Source organism: Neltuma alba, unplaced genomic scaffold (assembly GCF_004799145.2).
Source record: "Neltuma alba isolate B1F8T4 unplaced genomic scaffold, ASM479914v2 tig00010915_pilon, whole genome shotgun sequence".
Taxonomy (NCBI): Eukaryota; Viridiplantae; Streptophyta; class Magnoliopsida; order Fabales; family Fabaceae; genus Neltuma; species Neltuma alba.
This window is the reverse complement of record NW_021635692.1, coordinates 105763-118258: the sequence shown is the minus strand read 5'-3', so window position 1 is coordinate 118258 and position 12496 is coordinate 105763. Positions and strand designations below refer to the sequence as shown.

Genomic DNA, 12496 nt, shown 5'->3' with positions numbered 1-12496 from the left:
AACTTATCAGGTTTAGGCTAATATTAGTATCTTCTTAATAATATTCTGCACCCGCAGGGTAAATTAAGTTTGGATTTTGATGTTGTATCTCCAATTCTGCTATAGTTTGTGTCGTCCCAGCACGCAGCCCCTAATTCCTCAAATAATGTGAACAAAAAGAAAACAACAAAAATGGATCTTACTGTTTTCATCAACGATCTCGTTCACATATAGCTTGTTGAGATATATAGAAATGATGTGTTGCTTATGACTTCGTAAAAGAAGATTATCTTCTCTATAAGTTCACGTACGTTGACGCCTTTGCAATTCTTTATTTTAAGATGAAATGTTATAGCTGGTTTTTGAGAGTGTCTTTTCATTCGTTTTTATAACTAGTATTTGACTTTTGTGACATACACTTGTCCAAATATGGGAATATGGGTAATTGGTTAGTTCGATGGATAGCACTTCAAATATTTTCTCATTTGAATGCAGCACTAGTCCAAAGTATTTTTTTAACTTGGTATTAGATGTATCAAAAAATATTTTTTAGTGCACGCACCTAAAAAAATACTTCAAAATGCTAGATGTATAAAAAAATACTTTAAGGTACTTGACGCATTTAAAAAGAATTTCAAAATACTTCAAAATCCAACCTGTATTTGTAAGTATCAAGGATATAGTGCGGACCAGTTTACATGTAATATATATCCTATTTTTCAAAATAAATTGATCCATTGGAAAAAGATATATTCAAACATCACATGTCTTAATAAGCGGATGCAAAACTATATATATCATCATTAATATATTAATAGTTTATTACTAAAATAAATATAAATAAAATAAATGTTACAAATTGACAAAAGAGACGGATAATTATTATATATAAATAAATGTATGTTATAATTGGAAAAAAAAGAGGGTCAAAATTACAAAATCGCAAATGAAAACTCATTGCAACACTTGTATAAATTGGCAAATAATAATAAATTTTTGACAAAATATCTTTTTTGCAATTTTCCCGATCTTTTTTTTTTTTTGTGGTTTTTCCATTTTAATTTAATCATAAGACATAAACCAACATATATATATATATATATATATTACATCCGGTCCTTAATATAAAAGCTAAATAAGTAATTTAATAATATTTAATTAAAAACAAATTCAACCCCTAACCAACTCTTGTATTAAGGAATGTACCATTCTAGTCTTTATTATTTGTCACTGGTATGAGTTTTTTACATATCAATAAAAGCATTAAATAGATAAGATATCTTTCACTTTTGCCCTCCTTAAGGAAAGCATTAAATATTAATATATTTTCTTGCACTCATTCTCTCTCTCTTTACTATAATTAATATGAGCATAATTAAAAAGAAAGCATTAAAAAGAGTATAAGTGAAAAGTAAAAAGGACCAAAATCTCTCCTTACATGTGAAAAATAATAAGCACCAAAGTGGTAGTACAGGCTTATCTGTGTCTCTTATGTCCATGTCAAAATAGGTTACATTTTCTGTTGCCCAAGGACTTTTTTTTTGCTGAATGAAGTGAATTAATTATTAAATTCCTTAGATTCTAAATATTAGAGCTATTTATAGTGTAAATTACATTATGGAATAATTCTTATATGTAGAACTAGAGGAATAACATATTGGATCCAACTCATATTCCCAATCTTCTGTGCAAACAGCTGATAATCGAGCAATAATTCAAGATATAGGAATATAATTAAAATATTAGTGCGTGCACGTGCGTGTGTGAGCGAGAGAATATTAGAGATTTGTCTCCCTTAATAAATTCACTTGCCACTGAATTTAAGTCTAATTAAGATCCAATTTATTAATTAATTAATGTCTAAAGACTTGAAAGACTCCGTCCAAATTATAGATAGATAAAATTTCACTAGATTGCTGCAAATATGATACGGTGGATTGAATATGAGAAGAAATTGTTGGCTAATAAGATGAGTTGAGAGCTGAGTCATGTTGTTGGCCACAACCTTCCGATTCAAAGGAACATGTGTAATAGGAAAAAAAAATCCCTAAATTCACAAAAATGTAACAAGGAAATCATCAAAGGACGATGACGAGACAAAAGAATTAATATAAATATGTGACTATTTTTGTGATTAAGTGGAACGAATATTTGTGAGATCCAATATGTGTCATCACCCCATTTGAAGGGAACTTTATCCATTTCAAGGATTTCCACTTTTAGTGAAATGGGATCCACCGGACAGCACACATACCCAAAGGAACAAGACAGAAGCATGGTGACCATGGAGCAACGAATTAATTGGATCGGTACGAATTTTTAATAGTGAATCTATTGCATTCACAGCCATTTGCATTCTCAAATAAAATCTCCCTCTCCCATTCTCTCGTTTTCTTTTATAAGCACTTCGCTTTGAATTCCTTGGCCACATACGTTACGAGACCACTTTGAGCAGCATGAAACTTATCACTTTTATATTACAACTTGTCATTATTACCCGCTCATGTATGCAAGTGGGGCAATGGTTTGCGCTCTCGGAGTCTTTTCAATATTTAATGCAAATTTTACTAATTAATAAGATTGAATCCAAATCTAGTGGATCCTGGTTTACTTCTTTAGTATGCTTTTTCTGGTTGGGCTTCTTCGTGTGGCTCATATGTTATGCACCCTCTGGAGTTACAGAAAGGACACACATGAAAAGGCAATTTATCGGAAGACCAAATTAATGTCCTTTCGGGACATCCCATAAAAGAAGTCCAAACCAATTAAGGACTTAGCATTCATTTATTTATGCAGTAGATAGAAGAAAAATAATTTAAAATTATATTATTTTATTCAAAGTTAAAACCTATTAAAACATGCCGACATATGATAAAGTATATGCCAATTATTCCACTTATATATTAACCAGATTTAATGTATGCATGTATGTATAGTAGAAAATCTTTAAAAAAATAATCATATTCTTCATAATTTGTAATTACTATGATAACGTATTGGTATTATACATATAACATATGTATCTTAGACTGTTGGGTCGTGTTTTGTGCAAGTAGTTTTTTTTTTTCCTTTTCCCCCGATATTGGTTTGCGCGATTCCACGACCCACTAAAGTGAGAGATTACGAATACAATTAAATAAATATCATTTCCAAAATTTAATATAAACAAAGCATGCAGTATAAGATATGTCCTCATACTTATCAAATCTCATCATTATTAAGTTATGCACTAAACTTTTAGGCAAGCCTTCCTAGCTACATGTATATATATTCTCCACCTTTCACAATTTTAGGGCTCATCGTATTGCTATTTTAGCCGCTTTTTATTCCACTCCCTTCTTCAGAGCTACATATATGGATGATGCATGAGTGATCTTATTAACATCCTCTTTTTCCAAAATTTTCAGAATTAATTTTGATTAATAGTCTTTCAAAAACTTGGACTTCGGCCTCACAAATTGTAATTATGATGCAAATTAAACAATAACAAATAGAAAACATTCATCTCACCAATGTACCAATATGATGTAGGCTTATTATACATCATATTAATCAAGAAGAAAACAGATAAACAAAAATTAACCACGGCATCAAATCACCCATACCAGATCTGATCATCTGAGCCACAACCAAATTAACTTACCTTTTTTATCAATTTTTTTCTCTTTCATGAAATTTCGTTCGATATATATACATAAACAAAAGTCGGAATACGCATGTGTGAATCATTATCATCAATTTCGCGTTCCACATGTATGTGGCCAAAAATAAATTTCGTGCTTCTCATGATAGCGAGAAAGTCGGTGTTTTAATTATTATACGCGATATATATTTGCTTACTAGCAAACCTTAAATAATTTTCATTGTCGCTGTGGCTTCTAGTGCTATAGTACCGCACGTTTTTCCCGAATTGCTCCTTAAATCCAAATCATATTAAGTTGGAAGAGCATATATATATATATATATATATATATATAATCTGAAATATGCTTGCATTTACACTACTATTCACAAAGATTTTTAATTAATTTTCTGCTAAAAACCATATATATATATATTTGATGATAACAGTCGAAAAAGGTCTACAAAATGGAATTATGAGCATTTTCCAGGGAAGGTCATATTCGGGCATTACCTACATACAAGTCAAAAAGTTTAATAAGTCAATAAGGGGCCCAATTAGAACCCCTTTTCCCTTTTTTCTAAGTGGGTCACTATGAATATGCTTTATATTGGTGGAACATGATGTCGTCTTTGTTAAATCCCATATATTATTAAAAAAAATTCATGACCCCGAAAAGAAAAAAAAATTATTTTATTTAATACTATTCATTTTTTTTTTACTGATGCGATATAAATTAAAATTAAATTACTTATTCGTTTTTTGTGTACTGCACCAGATGACTAATAATTCAATTGAAATGTTTTGACTGAGTGATATATTAATTAAAAAATAAAAGAGAAATAAAAAAATTCAAATTGAAAAAAAAATAGAAAGGAGAGATCACATGTAGATCGCTAGTGTATATATGTTTTAGGAACCCCTTTTGATGAGAAAGTTAATATAATCTCACTAAAATTTAAATTCAATTATTTTAGCTCTCCGACATCCGTCCCCCTTTGAAATGAAAACAATAGGCCTATCAAGTATCGAGAATTCTGATCGATTAATGTAAATGGAACTACGCAGAACTTTTGAAAACCGACCTGCAAGACTTGCAGGGAAAAAAGGAGGGGAAATCACACACATTTAGATCACTCAATAAATCAAACATGCTAGTTAAGAATTTCTGGAATTCCCTCTATCACCAACCTATGAATTACAGCACAAATGCCAGCTAGCTAGCAAAAGCACCCACAATGTTGACATCATATTCAGATAATGGCGATTACGAATCTGAGTCTTCGAGTATATGATTTTTTATCAGTCGACATGCTGTTTGTGCTAGCTAGTGCTGGAAAACCTTTTAATTTTGTAATGATTGAGGTACAAGTGTGATGAATCTGCCTCCACAATTCGCACCGATTGCCAATTTCCACTTGAATTATTGTAGCTTTTCACTTTTTCCAACTGAGGGAGGCTTATTAGGAGACTTGTGCTGCACAATTATGCAGGCCTCTTTCTTGGAGGCTTTCCTGCAAGGCACTGTTCTTTCTCTCATTGGTTCTTTTCCAGTCCTTTTGGCATTGTTATATTTTTCAAGCTTTATTTCCTTCTTAATTAAAGCAAAGATATCGATCGATCCATCACATCAGACACATTCCTTCATGGACTAATGTTATTCATTTAACACAATATTAATAAATAGCCTATGAGCGGGAGGGAGCCGCCTAGTTATAAAGGGTTTCTAAACCAGTAAGGAATTAAACAGGTTAAACATATATGTCTGGGCCTGATGTGATTCGGTCAAGTGCAAGTTTATGCATAAAGCAAAAATTGCATTATCTCAATCACATCAAGGTTCGATTTTAACCTTTCTGCTTCTCAATATCATGGATGCATCGTAACAAAGGAATTTCTGCGATACCTAGTTAATTACTCTACTCGATCCATCCCAAAACAGGCTTCCCAAAATTTTTCCTTTGTGGAAAAATGTGCGCATAACGAATCGATGAAACTTGATTAGTGTACTGCAAATGTTTTTTGATTCTTCTAAGGTAAAGGAGACAGTTTGATATATGCGGTCCAGTATTTGTTGATGATACTCTTTGCGCCAACCCCAAGTACGTAGTTGAGACAATGACACCATTGGTGTGGCTTAATACGATATTACGATCGACGAGGTCTCGCGTGCTGTCGAATATATATAATGCTTCAACCAACGTTAGTTATGCGAGTAAATCGTATTTTGTTATTAACATTGCCATCGTGCGTCAGGTTAAAATGCTATAAAAGCACAGTGGCTTTTTAAATTCTTATGTAAATTGTAATTTTTCTTGGGTGTGGCAAAATTAAAAAAAAAAGCAGTTTTTTTTTTGCAAAGTATATTAATTAATTGTTATCTTAAAAACTGAAATTTATGTGGGGAACAAAATACGTTAACTTCTCTCAAATGTGTTAAAATGATATTTTGAAAAATGAGCTTCATTCTGAGAGTTAATTCATTACAGCTCACATTTTTGTGTTGCTTCTAGCTAGCGACTGCATATGACAATGATCATATATAATGCTCTATGCGGTCTTGTCTATCAAATTTTGATTGAAGCATGCATTAGTGGTCGAACCCCAGTCGCTTGATGTTTCTGAGAACGAAATGTTCTGGTAAGCTTCAAATTAAAATTCCCTTCTTTTTTGGTTAAACCCGTATTTATTATTGTATTGTGGCGTATTCATGAAAAGGAGATCATATTGGCTGATGTTTTTTTTTTTTTTGCCGCTAAGTTTCTAATGTAACAGTAAAATATAAGCCAATTGCCCTCGTTATATTTTACTTGACCATCGACCAAATTTAACACTCAATTGGTGAAAAATAAATTTTGATCTTTTATTCGAAATGCAGTTTTGAAATTTCTAATTAAGAATTATGCTACTTTAATATTTTACAGTCGTTGTTCAATCCGTTTCATATGAACCGTTGATTCATTAAACGGCCAAAAAAAAATTAGTTCAAACGGCCAGAATCGAGACATCAAATCAAAACTACCTTTATATACTAATTTGATATCCTATCTAATAATTATCTTTTTTCTTTTGCCATACCTACCTAATAATTATTCAAACATGAGATATTGCAATTAAGATTTGTGATGATCATGGTGTTATTTATACATGTTTTTATTTCCCTTTCGATAACAAAGGTTGTTTAGTTTAGAAAAGGAATAAAATCTAATATAAATTATAATAAAATACGAATCTAATTATTTTTTTATCCATGCTATTAATTATGATCTTCTACTAATTCAAGCGTCCATACGAATTGCTGGGGAGATCTAAATTAAATTTGCCAGAATATCAAGAACACAAGAACATAACCCATATGGACATCCCTCGAAGGAAAGCGTACAAGTAACTTTGTAGGAAATAAAGGCTAAAGATTTGTTGACTTAGGAGTGAGGCAAGCAAAAATCCACGTCAACTAACCACACTAGTATCACAAATGGTTCGTGGCGATGAATTTGCTAAATAAGGGGTTTGCGGAAGAGGATGAGCAAAATATAAATAAATATATTGTGAGATGAATTAATTAGGAAGGCGTCAAATTCCAAGTCTGGTCTTTGTCTCAAATTTCGCATCTCGTCAAAAATTTGCTTTCTTTTTTAAAATAATTAATTAATTTCAACTTCCTTATCCATCCACTTCACTATCATCCACTACGCTCGCAATAGTTGCCACGAAACCCCTATATATGTCTTCCTCTTCATAACTCCCTTCTTTGCCTCCCCACCGCTTCCTTCTTCCTCTTGCTTCTTCTGGGTGTGTGGGATTTATTCATGCATTAATTAATATATTTAAATAAGGAAAGTGGGAAATTAACACATAACAATATATAATAATGGGGGACGACCACGCAGTGAACTTATCGGAGTCAAGAGGTTTCATCAGGAAATTCAAAGCAGGATTGAAAGAAACGTTTTTCCCAGACGATCCGTTCAGGCAGTTCAGGAACGAGACCGAGGGTCGTCGGAGATCCATAAAAGCTTTGCAGTACTTCATTCCCATCTTCGAGTGGCTTCCCAATTACTCTTTCCGTCTCTTCCTCTCCGACCTGCTCGCCGGCCTCACCATCACCAGCCTCGCCATCCCTCAGGGCATTAGCTACGCCAAGCTCGCCGCCATCCCTCCCATCGTCGGCCTCTGTAAGCCATTATATATTCACTCTCTTCCATTCAATATTCCTTTACCTGTTCCATCTCTTATAGTGTAATATATATATATATATATATATATATATATCAGATACGGCCTTCGTTCCGCCTATTATATACGCCGTTTTCGGGAGCTCAAGGCACGTGGCAGTGGGTCCGATCGCATCGTGCTCCTTGATCATATATGAGAGTATTTCGAGCGTAGTATCTCCGGACGACAATCCAGTGTTGTATCTTCATTTGGTTTTCACATCCACCTTCATCACTGGTGTGTTCCAGGCTGCTCTGGGTGTTTTAAGGTAACAAAACAAACAACATCTTTTAAGGTTGTTTGGTTTGGATTTGAGTATATATCGTTGAATGTTTCATGCATGACATGCGTATGAATTAAATGGCAGGCTGGGGATATTGGTGGATTTCTTTTCGCATTCAACTATTACAGGCTTCATGACTGGCACCGCCATCATTCTCATATTCCAACAATTGAAGGGCTTGTTTGGCCTCAAACATTTCACCACTAAAACCAACGTCCAAGGTGTTATCCGCGCCATCTGGCGCTACAGATCCGAGGTTTGTATGAAACACACCCCTACTGCTTCTGTCTTTTGCCCATAAATTTTTCAATGCTGAGAATGGACTGTGTTTTGCTATTTATATATCGTCACCTTATGGGAAAAAAATAGATAAAGTGAATAAATTAATGTAATTAAGCTTCTTTTTTTTTTTTTGGGTCTTAAACAGATAAGGTGGGAGACTACTGTTCTTGGTCTGGTGCTTCTTGCTTTCTTGCAGTTCACTAGATTCGTGGTGAGTACTGCTGTCTTTTCCAATATGCATAGAGCAGCGGACAAGAAAAAACTTTGGTTTGAACTTTTGTCTGCACATAGGATGTCACCTCCATATAACATGCGTATATTTGTAAATAATATAAAAATTTAAGAAAAAATCCTCAAAAAAATGATTGTTGAATTTTAAAATTTCATATAAGTATTAGTTACTACACTTGTAAAGAAAATTACTACACTCGAAAAGCAAATGACCACATATTCTTGTAATAATTCCTTATTTAGAATTTTAAAATTCAACAATCATTTTTTTGGATTTTTTCAAAATTTAATCATGCCGTTGTTTAATTTGTTTGTAGTATATTTTCTATACTCCATATAACACACAAAAGACTCCCTCAATGTACAAGAATAAACTATTGCTTTATTCATATTTGCTTATATTTATTCAGCTAAGCATAATGTTTGTGCATATACATGCATATTATATCCATATACTTGTATATAGTGGCCTGCACTATTTGGAGCACTAAGAGGTCTCATGATCCATGAAAAATAATCGTGCAGTATTAGATAGCATCGACCAATACCTCAAAGTTCCTCTTTATGAGTTTATCTTCACTATATGATTTTTCAGAAGTACAAAAATCCAAAACTCTTTTGGGTACCAGCTCTGGGTCCAATCATAACGGTCGTGGTTTCTGGCGTTTTCACTTTCCTTGTTAAAGGCCAAGATCATGGAATTCAAATTGTAAGGAGCTATCTTTTACATATTATTTATTTTCATATACACATACAAATATATTCCAGAAATTATTATTTTTTATTTATGTGACAATTTTTTTAGGTGGGTCACCTGGACAAAGGAATCAATCCTCCCTCCATTCACTTGTTAAACTTTGACTCTCGGTATATACCATCGGTGTTGAAAGCTGCCTTAATCACAGGCATTTTGTCCTTGGCGGTACATTTCAACTTCATATCCATCATCATCACTAGTCACTACAATTAACTTATTACGTAATTATATTTACTTTATGTTACAAATAATAATATTATCAGGAAGGCATAGCAATAGGAAGGAGTTTTGCTGTGATGGATAATACACCTCATGATGGAAACAAGGAGATGATAGCATTTGGCCTCATGAACCTGTGCGGTTCTTTCACTTCATGCTACTTGACAAGTGGTATGTGTAAATACATAAATTGATCACACAAAATACTAATTCCTACGTAATTGAGCAAATCAATCAGTAAAACATATATAAATATACATAGTTAACGCGTAATTTTATTTTATTTTTTTAATATGCAGGACCGTTTTCTAAGACTGCGGTGAATTACAACGCAGGTTGTAAGACAGCCTTTTCAAACATAGTACAATCGATTCTAATAGCATTAGCACTTATATTCCTAGCTCCTCTCTTCGGTTACACTCCTCTGGTGGCTCTAGCTGTGATTATTATTTCTGCAATGATTGGCCTCTTGGACTACCACGAGATGGCTCACCTCTTCAGAGTTGATAAGTTTGATTTCCTCATCTGCATGGCTGGCATTCTTGGGGTCGCCTTTATAAGCATGGACATCGGTCTCGCAATGTCCGTGAGTACTCAATTTAACTAGCTAGCTTCTTCCCCCCATCTTTTGATTCTTCCTTTACTGTATAATTACTTGGTTAGATCAAGCTAATTAATTATTGTATGTTCATTAATCGAATCTTAATTAAGGTGGGGCTTGCTTTGTTGAGAGCACTCTTATATGTGGCTCGACCTGCCACTTGTAAACTGGGAAGGTTATCTGATTCGGGTTTGTATCGCGACGTGGAGCAGTATCCAAACTCATCGAACGTCCACGGCGTCCTAATTATACAAATTGGTTCTCCTCTTTACTATGCAAACTCCAATTATATCAAAGAAAGGTTATTTCATTTTACAACCTCAGATTACATTTCATTTGGTTTTATATATGTGTCACTCTCCATCTTTTATCATCTGATTGATTTATAAACAATTTGGTTTTGCAGGATTTTGAGGCACATCCGAAGTGAGCAGGCCTCTGGAGATTCCGTTGAGCACCTTATACTCGATTTTTCAGGTGATTCATCTACCCCAGATTGTTGGGGAAAAAATTATATAAACATCATATTTTGTTACATATTATATAAACATCATTTCTTCTTATTGTTTTGGTATTTTAACGAATTATAGGAGTTACATCGATCGATATGACTGGCATCAAAGGATTGTTGGAGGCACGAAGAGTATTGGAGAAAAATGATATACAGGTAACTCTCACACACACACAAGCATTGCATGTTTGTGTTACGTCCCATAGTTTGAGATATGTACATATGTAATTGACCTTAATTACATGTTACGTATATATTTGGTAGATATTGATAGTGAATCCAAGACTGGAGGTAGTAGAAAAGCTAGTGACATCTCACTTTGTGGACACCATTGGGAGGGAGTCTTTCTACTTGACTATAGATGATGCGGTGATGGCAACTCAATATTCTCTCCGAAAATCCAGAAAAGCTGACACAATTATCTGATTATATATATATAATTCAGTGTCTCTTTTTCATCATCAAGAAGATGATTATGATAACGTGTAGATAGGTTTGTCACGAGCGGAGTAGAATGTACTGGTTTTTTGTTGTTAACTTAGGAAATTCCATTTGAGCGCATTATTTCCCTTAATTATGTCCCTACGCAATATTTGGTTCCTGAAATTCGCGAATAAAATAGGATGTGTAAACCCTCTGTAACATTAGTGTATATCTGTATCAGTACCCATATTACAACTACAAATTCATCTCTAGCTTTTGTTCCACGCGTGTTTGTTATTTGTCTTCGGGATTTGATGATATTTTTTCTTTATGCACGAATTAAGGTGGTTCCATGTGTATGAGTAGAGGATAGGTTCCATGAGTATGAGCAAAGGATAGATTCTGTTTGTGAATTCTTATTATCAAGTTTAACTCGACATGCAAAAAACTTAAGAGTGAAGAGTGAAAACAAGCCTATATATAATCAAGTCTGTTTCTTCCAACCTACCTTCAAGTACATAAGGTTGTAATAAAGAGGAAAGACGAAAGGCCACTAGAAAGGTTGAAATGTGTCCCACCGAAGAAGCAACACATCATCTTCACTCAGGCGCATCGGATTTAGCGTTTCAACATCAAACACTGAAAGCACTGATTCTAAAATGTTTAAATCTTGCTATGAAAAGCATACATCTTCTTCTGAATCTGTAAAACGAAATAATTGTATAAGGATATGTTGGAAAACTCATGCTGCATATGGGGAAAATCATATCACCTGCAGAATTCAACCCAATAAAATTGGCCTGGTCTTTATGAAGTTTTACAGTTCTTAAGGTCGGAGATACAAGTAATCTGTCGCATATTGATGTCCCGATTATGACTCCATATTAATGTTGTCACCGAAATTGCTCCTTGTTCTTTTAGTAAAATTTTGGACACTTGAAACTATTGATCAGTCTTGCCCCAACCCAAAGCCACAGTATGCCCTGCCCACCCAAGCTATTATCACACGTCTCCTCGATCAGCAATACCTGTTTTTTTGCTTTGGGTGAAACACTAGGAATATATCTTCTACTAGTAGTAAAACACTAATCTCTCCTAAGAACCAAAGTTGCCTTTGAGCAGGACCGGCTTTGCTATAAAAAACATTCTAAAAACTGGACAGTGATTTAGTGTTGCAGGGGCATATGTAAGTATAAAATTGTTACCAGATTATTGTTGCTTTTGCAAAATTTTCTTTGCATCACCATGCATTGTGTTTCTGTTGTGGAGATGTCCAAATTTAGAATGAACACTTACTGAATTCTTCAATTGAACAGCTTACACAGCTTTAAGTGGCTGTGGTAAAATAAAAGCATAGACCTATCCTGATTCAT

At 33.8% G+C, this 12496-nt stretch overlaps 1 protein-coding gene across 1 annotated transcript; it reads left to right on the top strand.

The window, feature by feature from the left end:
• Positions 1-7420: 7420 nt before the first annotated feature.
• LOC114759900 (probable sulfate transporter 3.5) lies at positions 7421-11364 on the top strand. The gene is made up of 12 exons (XM_028949132.1): positions 7421-7776; positions 7877-8084; positions 8184-8355; positions 8527-8592; positions 9208-9321; positions 9418-9534; positions 9633-9759; positions 9888-10174; positions 10300-10490; positions 10596-10666; positions 10780-10856; positions 10965-11364. Exons 1-12 carry the CDS (start codon positions 7473-7475, stop codon positions 11124-11126), a joined length of 1896 nt encoding a protein of 631 aa, XP_028804965.1. The 5' UTR covers positions 7421-7472; the 3' UTR covers positions 11127-11364.
• Positions 11365-12496: the final 1132 nt, after the last annotated feature.

Excerpts from the sequence above, each read along its gene's own strand:
- LOC114759900 (XM_028949132.1), top strand. The coding sequence starts at position 7,473 with ATGGGGGACGACCACGCAGTGAACTTATCGGAGTCAAGAGGTTTCATC. Across the intron at positions 8,085-8,183 it reads GCTGCTCTGGGTGTTTTAAG|GCTGGGGATATTGGTGGATT; the intron begins GTAACAAAACAA and ends ATTAAATGGCAG. Across the intron at positions 10,857-10,964 it reads TGGAGAAAAATGATATACAG|ATATTGATAGTGAATCCAAG; the intron begins GTAACTCTCACA and ends TATATTTGGTAG.